Source organism: Vulpes lagopus, chromosome 13 (genome assembly GCF_018345385.1).
Source record: "Vulpes lagopus strain Blue_001 chromosome 13, ASM1834538v1, whole genome shotgun sequence".
NCBI classification, from domain to species: Eukaryota; Metazoa; Chordata; class Mammalia; order Carnivora; family Canidae; genus Vulpes; species Vulpes lagopus.
The window spans coordinates 36735857-36757186 of record NC_054836.1 but is presented as its reverse complement, the minus strand read 5'-3'; the positions used below and the strand labels follow the sequence as shown (position 1 = coordinate 36757186).

Here is a 21330-nt window from a genome sequence, read left to right as displayed (position 1 = left end):
AAAAAGTAGAGAATACCAGGAACCAATTTTTGGAATATAATTTGAATGACTGTGATATAACACATTTGACCTTTGATCTACAATACTGAATTCATGTGCCCATTCCTTAACTTGATGGCAAAGCCCAGTATGTACAATTATGTGGGTGTGGGTGGTCTCCAAGGCCACACTGCTCTCAGAATTATGTGTTGCTTTTGTTCATTTAATGATCAGTCATCGCATTATGCTGATCTGAAGGGCATACATATATAATAACCCTTTAAAAAATATGGCCTCCTTTGTATTTCAAGGTGAATTTCTACAGACTAGGTAAGTTTTTCTGAAGATAACTGTTATCAATTAGACATTTTGAAAATGACTTGAAATGTTTTCCTAAATGTTTTCAGAAAACCAGTTTATTTTGTAGTGTTAGCCAAAAAGTGCCCTTTGTCACACAATTCATTTAGCATTCATAATTTTTTCATATAATGAATTGCAAAAATAAAATCAGACTGGCTTTCTGGTTGGATTTCAGGTGAGATGTGCTTATTAGGCCAGAGCTCTTCCTCAGTGTTTGATTTTTCCCATGTTTTTTGTTGTTTATATATATATATATAGAACATATATATATATGTATGTACACACATACAGATAGGTGCTGCATTTATATTTGCTGGTTTAAAATTCTGTCATATTTCACTTCTAGCCTTTTAGTGTGGCAAATCATGTTTTACTTTTAATTAAGCAATGGTAATGGAGTATCTAATTCTGTAATTGAGTTTTGTACTCACCGCACATGGATCATTCCTCATCTGTAATGTGCCCCAAATGCAGCTTCTTTTTCCAGATACCTTGATGCAGAATAAAGTTTTTCATCATTAGGTGCAGCCTGGTATATGGTATGTTTTATTTATGGTTTTTCAAATGTGAATGTTCAAATTTAGTTAAACTGTAAAAAATATTTTTAGTAATATTGTGTCTCAGTTTACCACTAGATACTTTTCTCCATTCCACAGTACTTACTGTGGATTTTGCTAATACTGTGCCTCTGAAGTAAAAACTGTAGGTTTTAAGGAATAAGACCAATGGAGTGGTAGGTGTCTTTTATTTATTTATTTTTTAAGGCTATCCCATTCTACAGAATAAGATTTACACTTAGGCGAAATTAAACTGAGCAGAGCACAGGGGCCAGTGTTAACTCTGGGGAATCCTGCTAGGATCTTAGGAATAAAAACAATATATTAAAATTTTAGTTTGAATGTACCGATTCTTGCTATGAGAGCTCACTTACCTACAATTTCCACATTTCATTTAGCCCAAGTGCCAATAGATAAGGCTTGTTTTGACAACAACCTGACCAATCAGGTGATTGATATAGCTCAATCAGAGCTATATTTTTAAAAAGTGACTCAATCCAAATCTGATAATGACTAAAGTAGTTCATATCATTTTATTCTCATTTGAACTCCACTGGAGTCAGGGATGAAGAAGTGTCCTCTTCTATTCCAAGAATGAAGTCTTCAGGTAATGTCTCGGGTGCTATCTGTGCTAACTGGTCATCATATGAACGTAGGGTCCATAATTTCTCTAATTCATAGGTTTCTCTGGTTTCTGGAAGCATCAAATGAATCACCATGCTGCCTATCAATCAAGGACAGATAAGAGTTAAAATGAAGAAACAGTTCTTTAGCTTTTATTCTTGTGTTCTCATAAACCTCTGCGATAGAACAATGGTTGTTAAAGTATGGACCCCAGATCAGGATTATGCAGGAATTTACTAGAAATGGAAAATATGGATATCTTTCCTACAACAATACCATAGAAATGATGCTGTGCTTTTCTCGGTGCATCATACAGGAAGTACATGATAGCAATCTTTAAGATTCCTGGTGATGTTAACTATCCAAGTGACTAAAGTAGGCTCTGCCAAATTACTTGTCAAAGACAATTCTCCATGGGTATCACATTTCTTTTTGGAGTCTCACATTTCTGCATATCCTATGAGCAAAGCATGGATTGCCTTTTGATTCTAGACTATCTTTTCAAGGATGATTATGTAGTGAATGGTTTCAGAGGCTGTCTCCCCTCACAGCAAAGGACAGGTTTACTTATAGCATTGGTTCTCAGGACATTTTTGATTTTCACAAATGGGGCTAGAGAGTAGAAGGGAGATTGTTAAACATCCTACAATGCACAGGATATATATCCCCCCTCCCACCCAAATCACCTGGTCCAAAATATTGAGAGTGACAAAGGGAAGAAACCCTGGCTTAGATAGAGCCTTAGCAGAAAAAGTGTCCTCCACCACAGTAACCATGGGTCTGCTTCCGGCATATAAAAGATGTACTACCCTAATCTCATGAAGGTCCCTCTCTTAGAACTTTGTCTGCAGATGTCATCTGGCCCTGTGTTTCTCTTTAGAAACAGCTCAGGGAACCTGGTGGAAAACAAAAATACTCCTGCTGGCTAGCTACTCTTACTGCAATCAGTAATAAAACTGTTTCATCTCTAACCCAGGACTAGCCTTTCATCTCTCACCAATACCCATGAAACTGGGTGGTTAACTTGTTAGTTATGAGCAGATAAAAATCTCAGATCCATCACAGTTCTTGACAATTACTGTTTTTCTTTTTGTAATAAGTATCTTGTGGGGAAATACTGTAAAACTATGTATATGTTAATACCCAAATTTGTTAGGTCTTTTCAAAATTCCAGTCCTCTACTCTTCCTTCTCAGGACCTGCAATGCCCTTTGCCTTCACCTCATCTGTCATTCTAGGCCAGATTTATGTGCACCCCAAGCCTTCTACCACCACTGAGGAATGCTTCTCATCTCTACCATGTTATCCACCCTGTTCTCCACCATCTTTCTGACCTGCCTGGCTTGTTCTATACATACCACATTAGGTAAGGATTTCACAGGTGAATAAGACCTCCTGGGTTATAATTAAAATTTACTGTAAACAAATACCAAAAATTTACATGAAAAACAATTTGATCTCAATCCTTCTGCAACTGAAAATAGTTCAAGATTAGGACAAAACAAATATTTATCTGTAAAATATGTCAAAATAACTTACCGAAGTCCATGCAGAGCCAGTCATCAGTGTCTTTCCCTTCAATCTTAACATGAGGCTCGCTTTTACTTTTCAGGTATTTGTACTGAAAAAAAAAAAAAAAACAGGTTATATATTATGGTGGGGAATGAGGAAGTCTCTGTTCTCACTGAGATAGTCTGGGGGGGGGTATCTTTCTTGATCTTAATTTGGGAACTAGCCTACTCATTCCTCTTAACTATACCCCATGATAAATTAGTTTCCTCAACTTTTCCCCCACCCCTAAATCCTACCTACTCCTATACATTCCTACTGAATCCTCTCCAAACCCTTTTGAAAGGCCATCCTACTCATATCCACCAAAGTGTCTCTGAGGCAGAGAAGCCAAGCTCACTCAATATCTGGTCCTCACCTGCATCAACCACCTTCATGACCATGTTCATGGGATTTTATCATCCCATATCTTCATTCCCAACAGGTCTTATGAATGATCCAAAACAAAAGATATACTAGTTCAGGCAAAATAGACTTTAGATCAAAAAATATTATGAGACAAGAAAACCAATACAATGATAAAAGGACCAAATAACCCAGATGATATAACAATTATAAACATGTAACACCAGGATCCCTGGGTGGCACAGCTGTTTAGCGCCTGCCTTTGGCCCAGGGCGCAATCCTGGAGACCCGGGATCAAGTCCCACGTCGGGCTCCCGGTGCATGGAGCCTGCTTCTCCCTCTGTCTGTGTCTCTGCCTCTCTCTCTCTGTGTGACTATAATTAATTAATTAATTAATTAATTAATAAAAACATGTAACACCAAAAATCAGAACTCCTAAACATATGGAAACATTGACAGAACTGAAGGGAGACACAGATGATAATAATATGGAAGACTTAATACTCCATTTTCAATAATGGATAAAAAGCAGGCAAGGTTAATATAGAAATAGATGACTTAAACAATACTACAGACTAACAAACATTAATAAAATATTCCACCCAACAGCAGAATACACATTTTTCTAAAGTGCACATGTAACATTCTCCAGGATAGATATGTTAGACTACAGAACAACTCTAAATAAAGTTTAAAAGATTGACATAAAGTATATTTTCTAATCACAATGAAATGAAACTAGAAATCAACAGAAGGAAAACCAGAAAAGCCAAACAATGAGTCAAAGAAGATCCCACAAAATTAGAAAATATCTTGAGACAAAGGAGATTAAAAAACAACATACCAAAACTTACTGGGATGTAGTCAAAATACTGTTAGGAGGGAAAATTTTTTTTTAATTTCTGTTTTGTTTTAAAAGATTTACTCATTTGACAGAGACAGCATGAGTGCACAAGCAGGGGGAGCTCCAGAGGGAGAGGGAGAAGCAGGCTACCCACCAAGCAGGGAGCCCAATACAGGGTTCAACTCCAGGACCCTGGATCATGACCCGAGCCAAAGTCAGTTGCTTAACTGACAATCCACCCAGGTACCCCTTAAGAGGGAAATTTATAGCTAGATATGCTTCCATGAAAAAAAGCTCCCAAATCAACAACCTAAATTTATACCTTAAAGAACTACGAAATTAAACTGAAAGCTAGTAGAAAGAAGGAAACAATGATCAGAGGAAACCAAAATTGACAAAAATCCATGGAACCAAGATTCGGGCCTTGGAAAAGATAAAATTGACAAAGCTTTAGGAAGACCAAGAAAAAACAGAAAACCCAAATAACTAAAATCCAAAACAAGCACGGGAACTCGACTTCTTAAAAAAGGAACTGAGTACTATGAACAACTAACTATGCACCAGCAAACTGGATAATTTAGACAAAATGGACAAATTCCTGCAAACACACAACTTACCAAGATTAAATTGGGATTGAAAGAGTCATTAAGAACTCCAAACACTGGGATCCCTGGGTGGCGCAGCGGTTTGGCGCCTGCCTTTGGCCCAGGGCGCGATCCTGGAGACCCGGGATCGAATCCCACATCGGGCTCCCGGTGCATGGAGCCTGCTTCTCCGCTCCGCCTGTGTCTCTGCCTCTCTCTCTCTCTGTGACTATCATAAATAAATAAAAATTAAAAAAAAAAAAAAAAAAAAAAAAAAAGAACTCCAAACACTATATCTCAATTAAAAGGACGAAACAAAGAGGAACAAAATCTCGCAGCAAAAAAAAGCCCTGACCTGATGGTTTTACTGGTGAATTCTACCAAACATTTAAACAAAAGCTAACACAAATTCTTCTCAAACTCTTCCAAAAAAATCGAAGAGGGAACATTTCGGAACTCATTCTATGAAACTACCATTACCTGATACCAAGGGCAAAGACCCTACCAAAAAAAAAAAAAAAAAGAAAGAAAGAAAGAATGAAAGACAAACTACAGACCAATATCCTTGAAGAACTCCGATGCAAAAATCCTCAATAAACTACTACCAAGCCCAATTCAACAGCATATTAAAAGAATTATACATCATGACTGAGTGGGATTTATTCCTGCAATGTAAGGATAGTTCCACATGAAAATCAATCAATACAATAAACCACATTAACAAAATGAAAAAAGCCACAGGATAAAAAAAATTTATGCAGAAAAGCATCTGACAAAATTCAACACTCTTTCATGATAAAAATACTTAACATAGGGATGTCTGGGTGGCTCAGCAGTTAAGCATCTGCCTTTGGCTCAGGGTGTGGTCCTGGAGTCCTGGGATCGAATCCCATATTGGGATTCTCTGCCTGTGTCTCTGCCTATCTCTCTCTGTCTCTCATGAATAAATAAATAAAATCTTTAAAAAAATTTACTCAACAAAGAATAAAAAACTACCTCAAGATAATAAAGGTCATACATGAAAAGCCCACAGCTATTATCCTACTACTCAATAGCGAAAGACAAAATTTTTCCTCTGAGATCAGGAACAAGACATGAATGCCCACTTTTGCCATTTCTTTCAATACAGTACTGGAAGTTCTGGCCAGAGAAGTTAGCGCAAGGGAGGGGAAAAAAAAAAAAGGTAACCAAATTGGAAAAGAAAAAATAAAATTATCAAAGTTTACAGACAACGTGACTTACATGTATAAAACCCTAAAGATTCCAAAAAACCACGTTTAAAATAAATGAATTCAGCAAAGTTATAGGATACCAAATTAACATGCCAAATCAGCTTTGTTTCTATATACTACCTAATCAACAACCTGAAGAGGAAATTAACAATTCCATTTACAATGGAATCAAAAAGAATAAAATACTTAGCAATAAACTTAAGCATGGAGACAAAAGACTTTACACTGAAAATTACAAGATGTTGGTAAAGAAATTAAAGAAGACACCCAACAAATAGCACTGTGTATTCATGGACTAGAAAACTTAATAGCCTTGAGATACCAGTACTACCTACCCAAAGGCATCTATTGATTCAAAGCAATTCCTATCAAAATACCAGTGACTTTTTTTTCTTTTTTGCAGAAGTAGAAAATTCCATCCTAAAATTTATATGTAATCTAAAAGGACCCCAAATAGCCAAAAACAATCTTGAAATGGAAAAACACAGATGGAGCTCTCAACTTACTGATTTCAAAACTAACTACAAAGCTATTAGTAATCAAAACAGTGAGCAAGCGGGGCACCTGAGTTTCTCAGCTGGTTAAGCATCCGACTCTTGGTTTCAGCCCAGGTCATGATCTCAGGGTCATGAGACTGAGCCCCTTGATGGGCTACATGCTCAGTACAGTCTACTCAAGATGCTGTCCCTTCGCCTATCCCCCAACCCATGCATGTTTGCATGCATGCATGCTCTCTCTCTCAAATAAATAAAAATATTTTTTAAAAGGGAGGGGAGGCTCAGCGGTTGAGTGTTTGCCTTTGGCTCAGGGCGTGATCTCGGAGCCCCAGGCTCGAGTCCCACATCAGGTTCCTGGCATGGAGCCTGCTTCTCCCTCTGCCTATGTCTCTGCCTTTGTGTGTCTCTCATGAATAAATAAAATCTTAAAAAAAAAAAAGGGGGGGGTCTCCTGGGTGGCTCATTGGTTACGTACCTGCCTTTGGCTTAGATCATGATCCAGGGTCCTGGGATGGAGCTCTCCCTCGGGCTCCCTGATCCGCAAGGAGCCTGCTTCTCCCTCTGCCCCACTGCCCGACCCCCTCACTGTTTTTGTGTGCGCACTCTCTCAAAATCTTAAAAACAAAAACCAAATAGTGAACAAGGGGAGACCAATGGAATAAAAGAAAGAACCCATACAGTCAAACAATTTTCAACAGGGTGCCATGTCCATTAAATAGGAAAAGGGCAGTCTTTTTAACATATGGCGCTGGGAAAACTAGATACCTACAAAGCTGGACACTTACTTTACACCATCTACAAAAATGAACTTAAGACAGATCAAAGACCTAAACCTATGACCTAATAAAACTTTTAGAAGAAACAAAGTAGAAAGGCTTCATGACACATGACCCTGAATTTGGCAATGATTTCTTGGATATGACACCAAAGGCAGAAGTACAACAATAAATAAACTGAACTTTATCAAAATTAACAACTTTTGTGCATCAAAGGACATTATCAACAGTAAGATAACCTAAAGAATGAGAGAAAATATTTGCAAATCACGTATTTGTTTGGGGTTAATATCCAGAATACATACAGAACTCCTACAACTTCACAACAAAAACAACCCAGCCTGATTAAAACATAGACAAAAGACTTCTTTAGGCATTCTTCCAAAGATATACAAATGGCCAGAAATGTGAGAGGATGCTTGAACTAATCATTAGGGAAGTGCAAATCAAAACCATAATTCGATGCCACTTGACACCCATTAGGATTACTATAATCAAAAACCCAGGGGGATCCCTGGGTGGCTCAGCGGTTTGGCGCCTGCCTTTGGCCCAGGGCGTGATCCTGGAGTCCCGGGATCAAGCCCCACGTCGGGCTCCCTGCATGGAGCCTGCTTCTCCCTCTGCCTGTGTCTCTGCCTCTCTCTCTCTCTCTCTCTCTCTGTCTGTCTGTCTCTCATGAATTAAAAAAAAAAAAAAAAAAAAAACAGAAAATAAGTGTTCGCAAAGATACAGAGAAACTGGAACCCTTGTGAACTCCTGGTGGTAATGTAAAGTGGTGTGGCCACTAAGGAAAAGAGTAGGGTGGTTCTTCAAAGACTTAAAAGCGGAATTACCATGATCCAGCAATTCCACTCCTTAAATTAAAAGCAGGGACGTGAACAGACATTTCTACACTCATGTTTATAGCAGCAATATTCACAATCTCCAAAAAGGAAGAAGCAACCCAAATGAAAATCAATGGACAAATAGACAAAATGTCATATATACACACAATAAAACAGCCTTAAAAACATGAAATTCTGACACAAGCCACAACATGGATGAACCTTGAAAACATTATGCTAAGTGAAATAAGCCAGTTATGAATGGACAAATATGGTATGATTCCACTCACATGAGTGGAATTCATAGTAATTGAATTCATGGACACAGAAAGCAGAATGGTGGTTGCCAGGGTTAAAATTACTGTTTAATGTGTACAGAGTTTCAGTTTTGCAAGATGAAAAACATTTTGGAGATAGATGGTGGCAAATGCACAATGATGTGAATGTAACTAATGCCACTTAACTGCACACTTTTTAAAAATGGTTAAAATATAAAACCTCTCATTCCCTTTAAAACTCCAAGTGCAATGATCACTTCTAAGTCTTCATCTTACTCTGTCTCACTAGAACATCTAACAAAGATCCTGGGGCCCTGTCTTACAACTCTTCTCTACACTCTCTCTTGGTTTTCTTTGTGTCTCTCCAACTATTCCTTTTTTGGAATCTTCCTTTGCTTTGCCGTTTTGCACCAAGGTTCTGTTTTCAGTCCCCTTCTTATTCTTACCACCTTTCTCTATAAAAACCTAATTTTCCTTTGGTCTTAACTGTCCCTCCTATGACCAATTTTCAACAAGCTAAGAGAGGTTATGCGCCCCTGCAGAGTGTTATCAAAATCAGTTAAAATGCCTCCAAGTATATTCCTCACTCTGATTTCTATTCAGGCTGATTAGAAAATGAACTGCCTTCCCTTTCCTCAACTAGACCTGTGAATTCAGAGGATGAGGACTAGATCTTTTTCATCTTTCCAATACCCAGCACAGCGCCTGGAAACACTGGACACATTCAAACATTTGAATTAAATACAGGCCAACAGGGTTCAACAGAACTGCTTGCAATTATGGAAACGTTTTCTAGTTGTGCTGTACAACTATGTGCTGCAGCCATTAGCCACATGTGGCCACTGAGTACCTGAAATATGGCTAGTACGACTGAAGAACTGAATTATTAATTTATAATTAGTCACATGGGGCTAGTGGCTACCACAATAAACAGTGTTGCTCTAGAAATTCCTCTGGGTTATACTGTCTTCTAGCCTGCCTCAAATTATTTATTTTTGTATTTTTACTTTTATTTTTTATTCATTCATTCATTTAATGACCACAAGAGACAAGAATTAGAAATATCCTGACTTGGGCAGCCCGGGTGGCTCAGTGGTTTAGCGCCGGCTTCATCTCGAGCCCCATGTTGGGCTCCCTGCATGGAGCCTGCTTCTCCCTCTGCCTGTGTCTCTGCCTCTCTCTCTGTGTCTCTCATCAATAAATAAATAAAATCATAAAAAAAAATAACCCTGACTCATCCGTCCCTGTAACTTTCACTATCAATGAACATAAAACATGCAAAAACTGAGAATTTGGGCTTCTTACATCATCTCATATGATGGATTTACTTTTTAAGTGTTGCTCCTCAACATGATGCACCTACACTCTTCCGTTAATGATTCCAAAGAGAAAAGAAAGCGTCCTACCATTTTCACAATGTAGTAGGCCATGGCATGCAAGTGTCGGGTGGAAGTTCCGCTACCAATCACAAAGTAATCTGTATATTTCAATTCTGGAGGAACCTTGATCACACAAATGTCTCTTGCATTTTCTTGCCTCAGCAGTGAAACCAGCATATCGATGTCAAACTTGGGGCCAGGATGATCTGAAACGCACAAAGATTCACTTGCGTTAGGTAGCCACGTAGAAGACGCTGCATGCACCGAGATGGAGCAGCTAACCATGAAACTGTCCTCCGTGAGGGTGTTTAAAGTGTTGAAAGCCAGCAGGGTCCAGGCCTCCGGGAAGCTAAACCTGGGCAGGGTTTTCACATGCCATCACTCAACTTTTAGGTCACACACAGCCACCATACATCCTTTGCTATTTTATTTACCACATGCAAGTAAGACCATACGTCCACAACAAATGACTTTGTTTGCGAATACCGGAGGAAATGAGCAACACACCTCACACATACACAGAACTACAATTGTGAGCTGGAAAGGTTCTTAGGTAATATCTTGTCCACAACCTTCACTTGACAGCCGAAGAAAATTAGGCCTCCCAGAATAAATGCGTGGGCTCCAAGCCAACCAATGAGAGCTGAAACTTTAATACGATTTTTTTTTAAGATTTTATTTACTTATTCATAAGAGACAGAGAGAGAGAGAGAGAGAGAGAGAGAGAGAGAGAGCGCAGAGGGAGAAGCAGGCTCCATGCAGGGAGCCCAACAGGGGACTCATCTCAGGACTCCAGGATCACGCCCTGGGCCGAAGGCAGGCGCTAAACCGCTGAGCCACCCTGGCTGCCCCTTAATACGATTTTCATTTTGGATGAAACGTTTTCTTGTAAAGCCACTCGGGTTATGCAGCAACTGTGACCTGTGAAAACTTTCTTCTTCTGTAGAAATCTGCACAGTCTGTTCCTTACCTGGCAGTATTAGGACCTGTGAATGTACAGCTGTCTGAAGCGGATGTAAATGTAAAGCGGATCCCCCAGAACCCAGCGGCTAAGTCCACTAAGACCTCTCCCTCTCACACCCCAACCTTCCACAGATGTGATCTGCTCGCAACCTCTCAAATTTCTAAAGACCTGGAGTGATCAGAGGACCTTCAGCAGGCCCCAGCTCCCACTGGCGCTTCTTCGGCCCCAGCTCGTCCCCAGAATCCTCCCGCCCTAACATTCTCTGGAGCCCGCTCCTCGGGGCCCGGGGACCGTGAGGCTGTGCGCCCAGGGTCCGGTGAGGCCAGTCACGCCCGGGGTTTGGGCGACGTCAGCTCTTCCCTTGGCCTGTCTTACACGCAAAGTCGGCGCCAACATGCTGGAGGCCCCCTCCGGCTCTGGAGCTGTGGCTTTGGGAATTCAGGAGAAAGGCGTAAACAGGGGCCTCAGAGCCCCCTCGGCAGAGACCCGGCTCCGGGTTGCCCCGAGGTCCCGCCGCGGCCGCCGCCGCCGCCCGCCGCCAGGCCCGTACCTGCTGCGCCGGACTCCGGGCGCCCCTGACCCGCGGCGCCCTCCGCCCGCTCCTCCAGGCCCGGCCCGCCGTGCAGGCCGCGCGCGCGGTCCAGGCCCAGGCAGGCCCGACCGAGCGCCGGGGCCGCCGGAAGCCGCCCCAAGGCCAGCAGCCGAAGCCGGGGCCGCGAGCCCGCCGCCGGCCCCGCGCCCGGGGACAGGGCCCCGCACCGCAGCAGCGAGCCGAGCCGCCGCGCCACGCAGCCCCCACAGCCCATCGCGGTCGCCGAGCGACGGCTCACGGGGCGGGACTCAACGGAGGCCGAGCAGGTCCCCCGGCTTTCCATTGGCCGCCATTGCGCGGAGACCTAGGGAGTTGACGTAAGGGCGTGGGCGGGGCCGGGGCGGCGGTGGGCGGGGCCGGGGCGGCGGTGGGCGGAGTCTGGAGGCCTGTGGGCCGGGCGGTGACCCGGCCGCGCGGATCTGGGACTGGGTTCTGTAGGAGCCCGGGGGCTAGTATTTGTCTTGTCTACGCCCTAATTCAATGCGCTGCATTGTCTCCTCTCTCTTTTATTATTATTTTTTTTAAGATTTTACTTATTTTGGGTAGCCCGGGTGGCTCAGCGGTTTAGCGCCGCCTTCGGCCCAGGGCGTGATCCTGGAGACCCGGGATCGAGTCCCGCGTCGGGCTCCCTGCATGGAGCCTGCTTCTCCCTCTGCCTGTGTCTCTGCCTCTCTCTCTCTCTCTCTCTCTCTCTCTCTCTGCGTCTGTCATGAATAAACAAATAAAATCTTTAAAAAAGATTTTATAAAAAAAAAAAAAGATTTTATTTGTTTATTCATGAATAAATTAAATCTTTTTAAAAAATATTTTATTTTAAATATTTTAAATCTTTTTTAAAATATTGTATTTATTTATTCAATATTTATTCATGAATAAATAAAATCTTTTTAAAATACTTTAAATCTGTTAAAAAATATTCATGAATAAAATCTTTTTTTAAATATTTTATTTGACTATTCATGAATAAATCTTTTTTACAAGATTTTATTTATTCATGAATAAATAAATCTTTTTTAAAAAATATTTATTTATTCATGAGAGACACACAGAGAGAGGCAGAGACACAGGCAGAGGGAGAAGCAGGCTCCATGCAGGGAGCCCGAAGTGGGGTTCGATCCTGCGACTCCAGGATCCCGACCCTGGCCGAAGGCGGCACTAAACCATTGAGCTGTGCATCTCTGTTTTAATCTGTCTCCCTCCACTGGAATGTAAACTGCATGAAGGCAGAAATTTTTGTTTTGTTTTGAACTTGTCTCCACAGAGCCGAAAAACAGCTGGTATTGAATGTATGGAAGTTGCTGCTGTTGATTATGATAAGGGATAGAAGCAAAAAAATGTTCACCTTGGGCCCAGAAGGTTGCCCTATAGCTTGCATAGTTCTGATAAGGATCAAATACATGCTGGTTGCTACATTCACAAAGGGTCTCATGATTGCCGGTACTTCTCACCAATAGTTAATATCTAGCTGAATGATAACCACCAAAGAAATCTTGTGAAAGTCGTTTTATTAGTAGAAGTTCAAAGAAGACATGATCTAATACTCCCTGCTCATCCCCTCTTCCCTCCCCCTTGAGCACTGAGCATATAAGGAACAGCTTCACACAGCAGAAGTGCAGCTCTTTCTGTCCACAAGTTCTGTTCCCATGCTACTTAAATAAACTTCATAAGTTGCATCCTAAAATGTCTCAAAAATTCTTTCTTGACCATGGAGCTTAACAATCCTGCAACAATTTTTTTTTTAAGATTTTTATTTATTGGGGATCCCTGGGTGGCGCAGCAGTTTAGCGCCTGCCTTTGGCCCAGGGCGCGATCCTGGAGACCCGGGATCGAATCCCACGTCAGGCTCCCGGTGCATGGAGCCTGCTTCTCCCTCTGCCTGTGTTTCTGCCTCTCTCTCTCTCTCTCTCTGTGTGTGTGTGTGACTATCATAAATAAATACAAAAAAAAATTAAAAAAAAAAAAATTTTTATTTATTTATTCATGAGAGACTCAGACAGAGAGAGAGAGAGAGAGGCAGAGACACAGGCAGAGGGAGAAGCAGGCTCCATGCAGGGAGCCTGACATGGGACTTCATCCCGGGTCTCCAGGATCAGGCCCTGAGGTGAAGGCGGCGCTAAACCGCTGAGCCACCTGGGCTGCCCAATCCTGCAACAATTAAACTGGAATCAGGACATAAAATTTTATACTCATTGCCTATTACCAAGACAGTTACCATGATTCCTTTACAAGTCTGAAATCCCATGAAGAAAATCTATTATTCTGGGCTGCGGTGGGGGGGAGGCAGAGGTGTAAAGGACCATTTGGAAAACGTTCCTAGCAGATCAGTCATTTGTGTACACTCACTGAGTGATGTTGTTTAAGCCTGCATGGTGGGGCCCACCTCTGAGAACAAGGAATGCTGAGGTCCAGTTACAGTATTAAACTGTAGGATTACAGTAGCTTGAAAAAGACTCAGGGAGGAAAAGCGACTTGCCTGTGGCCAAGCCAAAACTAGAACCAATTTCTGAAATCCAGGCCTGGTAATTTCTAAAAGCAAGAGGCCAGTAGGAGGGGGCAAATATCCCAAATGCCTGGAACAGTACCTAGCACACAGTAGGTACTCCAAATTCTTGATACATTATTTAATTTCCTTTGCAGAAAAAAAACTTCAAACACTAATTTTGAGGAAATTACAACTACAGAAACTAAGTACCTGTGTGTACCCACCCCAAATATTTACAATTGCTTCAAGTTAGTTTTGAAAATAGGATGGATACATACTACAGATGAAAGTTAGGTTTCATCCCCATCACTTCCATTTCCCAGAACAAAGGCTTGGATATAGTGTTTCTCCTAGCGTTTGCCTTCAGTTCCATGTTACTGAACATCCCAAATCTGATTTACCAACCATATTTGCCATCTCATTTAATGGATCATTCCCTGACCGCCCCCCCCCCCCCCATACTCTAAACTCTAAGTTGCACTCACTCTAAGATTTCCTGGTAATAACTAATCCATTGTCATATCCTGTTTATGCTACCTCCAAAGGTTTGTTTTTGGTTTTTATTTTTTAAAGATTTTGTTTTAATTTATTCATGAGAGACACTGAGAGACAGGGGCAGAGACAGAGGCAGAGGGAGAAGCAGGCTCTCTGTGGGAGCCTGATGCGGGACTCAATCCCAGGACCCCAGGATCACCATCCAAAGCAAAGGTAGGCACTCAACCCAGATGCTCCTGTTTGGTTTTAAAATATTTTCTTTTTTATTTTTATGTCTTTATTTTTAATTTTTATTTATTTATGATAGTCACAGAGAGAGAGAGAGAGAGAGGCAGAGACACACAGGCAGAGGGAGAAGCAGGCTCCATGCACCGGGAGCCCGACGTGGGATTCGATCCCGGGTCTCCAGGATCGCGCCCTGGGCCAAAGGCAGGAGCTAAACCACTGTGCCATCCAGGGATCCCTCCTGTTTGGTTTTTTAATTCAATTTCTTGTCTTCATTCCCACTTCCTCAGTCTGAGCCCTGTCAGCTCTGTTACCAATCCATCTCTACCTTTTTCTTCCTTCATGCTGCCACACTGTCTACTAGAATTATTTTAGCTTCATCTGCATTACCATAATCTTTCAATGCTGTTGCACATGCTATTCCATTTTTTAGAGTGCCCTTCCTCCATCTTTTCACAAGAAGACCTCAGACTCACACTGTAAGACCTGCCTTAAACATTAAGGTGTCTCCCTACTACTCAGATGGTCCTTCATGGGAGAGGCCACTGGTGGTACTCTGGAATGCCCTGAAGCCATAGATTCGGTGCTTCATCTTATCTTGGTCCTCAATGCCCACTTCAGGTTGGATTCCCTGCACTTAAGCCATGAAGAGCCTGCCAGACAAACCAGCACAAGACATCTGAGAAAGCAAGCAACATTGACCCTGTGCTCCATAGAGAGCTTGGAGTGAAGAAAAGATAGGGCCTTACCACTACATTTATAATATAATGAATCATTGTTGCTCCTCTTCTCTCTTTTTTAAAAAAGATTTTATTTATTTATGTGTGGGAGAGCACCAGTAAAGGGAGGGGCAGAGGGAGAGGGAGCCTGCTTTGGGGCTCGATCCCAGAACCCCAGGATCATGACGTGAGCCGAAGGGCTGAGGCGTAACCAACTGAGCCTCTTCTCTTTAAAAGGATTTGCCCCTCTTCTGATTAGGAGGTTTGCAAACAAGAAAACAAAACAATTTTAAAATAGGAATATACTTAGAGTATCTTTAACTAACGGGATTTGTAAGAGGTCATGTTAATCTTAGCCCTTCTTCCTGCGTGATCTCCTGAGGGCAGATGCTTAACCGACTAAGCCACCCAGGCGCCCCAGGCGCCCCTGATTCTGCCTTTTTAAAAACAACAATGGACGGAAAACAAAATCAGATGCCTAACAGCAGATGGCCCTGTTCTCAAGTGGGGGCATTTTGTTTTTCTGCGAACCCCGCTAATGGGTAGCATTCCCCCACGCCTAAGTCTTTACCTCCTGTAGGAAGGAAAATCTGTAAAAAAACAAAAGCAAAACCAAAAAACCAAAAACTTTTGTTAATTAAGGACACCGTGCTGACAGCTCTTGTCTCTGAAATCATAGATTATGAGAAACTGCTGTGGGGAATTATTTCAATGAGAATGGAACATCACACTCTTGCCTGAAGCATCAGAGGCACATGGGTCATTTCATACCGAGGAGCAATTTTGATAAGCTTTCCCCCCCCACCCCCCGGGTACCCTTCAGAGAGAGGGGTTTCAGACACAACTCTCCACATTTATCTCAACTTTGTATTTCTAAGGAGCGAGGTCACTGAGTCGGCTGGTAGACTCTGTGGTAGTTCTACTGGTAGACTGACTGCTAATGGAACCTGAAACAATGCTACTAACAGGACATGGCTCTCCCCAGACCCCCCAACTCCTCTGAGTAATTGAACTCCAGCTCTGCGCACCTTCTCCTGACTGAGAAGCTCTGTGATCCTCTTGACCCAAAAGCCCTAAAAGGCAAATCAGAGAGAGCTTCCCTCTCCACCAACAATACCGCGGGCTGTGTTCTTCCCATTCAAACCTGATTTCTGACTGGCTTCTGATTTCTTCTGATCAGATCTATTGACAATTCAGTAAAGATTCTGTTTGCTTTTCCTTTTTATGATCCCAGTTTTATGAATTTCCTCTGTTTCTAAATTATGATGAGATGAGTAAATTCTGAAGCGCAAATGAGGGTAAGCTCTGGTGGCTGAACTCCAGAGGCCTGGTTCAGAGCGAACCAACTGCCTCCTCAGCAGCAGCTCGTATCCCCTGATTAGGTCCCTGCTTCTGGTTGTTTTCAGCCTGGGGTCAAGTCACCACCACAGGAGGTGCCCAGAGGAGGTGAGGGGACACTTTGCCAAGTGGCCAGGTTTGAGCCCGACATCACATCTTTACAATTGCACAGTTTGGGGACACCCCTAAGGAAAGCCAGTGACAGCAGACATTCATGCCCACAGTTGTGGCACATCCATTCTCCTATCTCCCTGGAGGCTTCACAAATCCATGCTGGATAGAAATTCTGAGAAATATTGTATATAAAACTATTAGGAGCCCTGCAGGCTGCTCCATTCAAGCTTCTTAAAATACAGAGAGGCTTTCTTAGCTCCTTGGGGAGAGGTCTGAGGCCAAGTCTGGCCATCATATAAGTGGCTGCTGGGGACACCACATTTTCTCCAGGATCTTTTGGCCATTTCTTGCTGCTGATGCGAGAAACTGCTGTCTGGAGCAAGGTGATAACCTCAAAGGCACAGTTACTTTAGGGACTAGTAATATTTATGGCATTTGATGGTTTTATTATAAAGGCATACCTCATTTTATTGTGTTTCCCTTTACTGCACTTCACAGATACTGCATTTTTTTTTTTTTTGCAAATTTAAGGTTTGTGGCAACCCTGAGGTGAGCAAGTCTATCAGAACCATTTTCCCAATAGCATTTGCTCACTTTGTGTCTCTGTGTCACATTTCAGTATTCTCAATATATTTCAGACTTTTTCATCCTTATTATATTTGTTATGATTATCTGTAATCAGTAATTCAATGTTACTATTGTACTGTTTTTAGGGGCCACAAAATGCATCCACACAAGATGGCAAACTTAATAAATGTTGGTGTGTTCTGACCGTCCCATTGACTGGTCATGTCCCACCCCATCCCCACATCTCTCTCCCTCTCCTCCAGCCTCCCAATTCCCTGAGATACAACATTGATATTAGGCCAATCAGTAACCCTATAATGTCCTCTACGTGTTCGAACGAAAGGAAGAGTTGCCCATTTCTCGCTGTAAATCAAAAGCTAGAAATGATCATGCTGAGTGAGGAAGGCAGGTCAAGAGCTAAAATAGGGCAAAAGCTAGATCTCTCGTGCCAGTTAGCTAAGTTGTGAATGCAAAGGTTAAGTTCCTAGAAGAAATTAAAAGTGCTATTCCTGTGAACACAGGACTGATAAGAAAGCAACATAGCCTTATTGCTGATATGGAGAAAGTTTTAGTCATTCTAGATAGAAGTCATCAGCCACAACCTAATCCAGGGCAAGGTCCTAACTCTCCTCAATTCTGTGAAGGCCGAGAGAGAGGTGTGGAAGCTGCAGAAGAAAAGTCTGAAGCTAGCAGAGGTTGGTTCGTGAGGTTGAAGGAAAGAGGCCAGCACCATAACATAAGAGCACAAGGTGGAGCAGCAAGTGCTGATGTGGAAGCTCCAGCAACTTCTCCAGAAGATGTAGCTCAGATAACTCATCCTAAACAACAGATCTTTATTCCAGACGAAACAGCCTTATCTTGGGAGAACATGCCATCCAGGACTTTCATACCCAGAGAGAAGTCAGTGCTCGGCTTCAAAGCCTCAAAGGATAGGCTGACTCTCTGATTAGGGGCTAATGCAGCAGGTGACTTTTTTTTTTTTTTTTTTTTTAGATTTTATTTATTCATTCATGAGAGAGTGAGGCAGATGGAGGAGAAGCAGGCTCCATGCAGGGAGCCCAATGGGGGACTCGATCCCAGGACCCTGGGATCACGCCCTGGGCTGAAGCCAGATGCTCAACCCGCTGAGCCGCCCGGGCATCTCAGCAGGTGACTTTAAGTTGAAGCCAATGCTCAATTACCATTCCGAAAATCCCAGGATTTTGTTCAATCTACTCTCTGCCTGTGCTCTATAAATGGAACAACAAAGCCTGGCTGACAGCACAACTGTTCACAACATGGTTTACTGAATATTTTAAGCCCACTGTTGTGACCAACTGCTCAGGAAAAAAAAAATTCCTTCTTTTTTTTTTTTTTTGAGAGAGAGAGAGGGGCAGAGGGAGAAGCAGGCTCCATGCAGGGAGCCTGACGTGAGACTCGATCCCGGGTCTCCAGGATCACACCCTGGGCCGAAGGCAGTGCTAAACCGCTGAGCCACCAGGCTGCCCGAAAGATTCCTTTTTTAAAAAAGTTTGTATTGAAATTTCAGTTAGTTAACATACAGTGCTATATTAGTTTCAGGTGTATAATATAGTGATTCAACATTTCCATATAGCACCAGGTGCTCATCACCTTAATCCCCATCACCTATTTCCCCCAGTCCCCCACCCGCCTCCCCCTGGATAACCATCAGTTCTCTAGTTAAGAGTCTGTTTCTTGGTTTTTCTTGGCTTGCCTCCCCCTCTTATTTGTTTTGTTTCTTAAATTCCACCTATGAGTGAAATCATACAGTATTTTCTTTCTTTGACTGACTTATTTTGCTTAGCAAAATACTCTTTAGCTCCATCCATTTCATTGCAAATGCCAAGATTTCATTCTTTTTTATGGCTGAGCAACATTCCATTATACATGTATATATATACACACATACTACATCTTCTTTATCGATTCATCAATCGATGGACACTTGGGCTATTTCCAATTTCCATAATCTGGCTATTGTAGATAATGCTGCTATAAACATTGTGGTGTATGTATCTCTTTGGATTAGTATTTTTGTATTGAAAGATTCCTTTCAAGATATTACTGCTCATTGACAATGCACCTGGTCACTCAAGAGCTCTGATGGAGATGTACAATGAGGCTGATGTTATTTTCGTGCCTGCTAACACAATGTCTATTTTTAAGCTTATGGATCAAGGAGTAATTTTGACTTTCAAATATTACTATTGAAAAAAAATTTTTGTAACGCTACAGCTGTCATAGATAGTGATTCCTCGGATAGAGCTGAGCAAAGCAAATGGAAAACCTTCTGGAAAAGTTTCACCATTCTAGATGCCATTAAGAACATTCGTGGTTCTAGATGCCTGGGTGGCTTGGCGATTGAGCATCTGCCTTTGGCTCAGGGTGTTCATTGCATGGACATAACGCATTTGCCTATCTATTCACCAGTCGATGGAAATTTAGGCTGTTACAGATAACATTATTATGAACATTTCAGTACATGTTGTGTGAATGGTCTTAATTTCTCTTGGGTAAATACCTAGGTGTACGAGGGCCAAGTCATAAGGTATGTGTATATTTAACTTCATTAAAAACTGCCAAACTGTTTTTCCAGACAGCTGAATTGTTTTCCATCTTGCACTTTGACCAGTAGTATAGGAGAATTCTGTGTTCTGTTTTTTAAATAAGAAGTTTGTGGTGTCTTTTTCATACAGAACTTTAAAATCGGAACATTATCCAGTATAGCAATCTTTTTTTTTTTTTTTTTGTGGTCGGTGCTTTTGGGTATTTATGAAATCCTTCATCACTTGGTTCTTCATGTTGTGATTCTTTTATTTGAAATTTCTCCTGAGAGGATTATTAGATCTTTTTTTCCAGAAAGATCGCTTTTGACATTTCCCCACAGTGGTGCATAGACAACATACACTTAGAATGGCTGATAATACAGCATTTGTTGTCATTGCAGAATAATGTGATAGGAAATTGAGGGTAAAAGCTCAAAGTCCTCAGTTAAGAAAATTACATTTCGTGTCATTGACATTCTCTGAAGAATTCTTGTTTTTCAGCTGAGTTCAGCATGGAGTTGAACAATGCTTTAGCACAAAGATCAGCAAACTTTTGTTCTGTAAAGGACCAAGTAGTAGTATTTCAGACTGTGCAGACCATAGATCTCTGTCCCAGCTACTTAGCTCTGTTGTTTTTATGCAAAAGCAGTTGCTGACAGTTTGTAAGTGAATGAGAGTGGCTATGTTTCAATAAAACTTTATAGACACAGAAAAAAAAAACTTTATAGAGGCAGAAATGTGAACTGCATATAATTCTTATGTGGTACAAAATAATACTCTCTTTTGATCTTTCCCAAACAATAACAAATATAAACACCAAGTTTCACTTATGGGCCACAGAAGAACAGGCAGAGAGCCAGATTTGACCCATAAACCATAGTGATTTAGAATACAATCCTGATTTAGAATGCAATCCTGCTGACACCGCCGTAAGGAAATTGGGTGATGTCATCATCCCCATTTTGCATAGTAGAGTATTAGAACCTCAAAGACTGAAGTTCATCCAATTTCGTTTCACTCTTTTCTCTTTCATAGACAACGTGGTTTTGGTGCAGAGAGAAAATCACTGGCCTCAGGACATGTAGCAAGCGGAGTGACAATACCAGGCTGAAGCTCAGGTGTCTCCATTTAAGTCCCACCTACCTACCTCACCGCAATCCTGAAAGCTAAAACTTAAAACTAGATTCACAGCCACAAAATCCTTCTGCCACTTCTCAATAGCAGTTAAGCCTTTTTTTTTTTAATCTCAAAGGAATTTATTCTAATAAACACCTTAAAATTAAGGACTTACCAAACTCAAGCCCTCATATTTAATTTGTATTAAAACCTATACAATGGAAATAACAGTGACAACCGAATTAGCAATTTTGGTTAGTGAGATGACATGATGATACCTGTGGGAAAATTATAGAGAATTAAAATTGGTAAAATTCTAAAATAC

The 21330-nt window shown here is 41.6% G+C and overlaps 1 protein-coding gene across 1 annotated transcript; it reads right to left on the bottom strand.

Moving 5' to 3' along the window:
• Positions 1–1077: 1077 nt before the first annotated feature.
• Positions 1078–11701, bottom strand: MALSU1 (mitochondrial assembly of ribosomal large subunit 1). Its single transcript, XM_041727809.1, has 4 exons — positions 11362–11701; positions 9875–10053; positions 3059–3140; positions 1078–1620 (listed from the first exon to the last, which is right to left on the bottom strand). Exons 1-4 carry the CDS (start codon positions 11684–11686, stop codon positions 1436–1438), a joined length of 771 nt encoding a protein of 256 aa, XP_041583743.1. The 5' UTR covers positions 11687–11701; the 3' UTR covers positions 1078–1435.
• Between the last annotated feature and the right edge of the window lie 9629 nt (positions 11702–21330).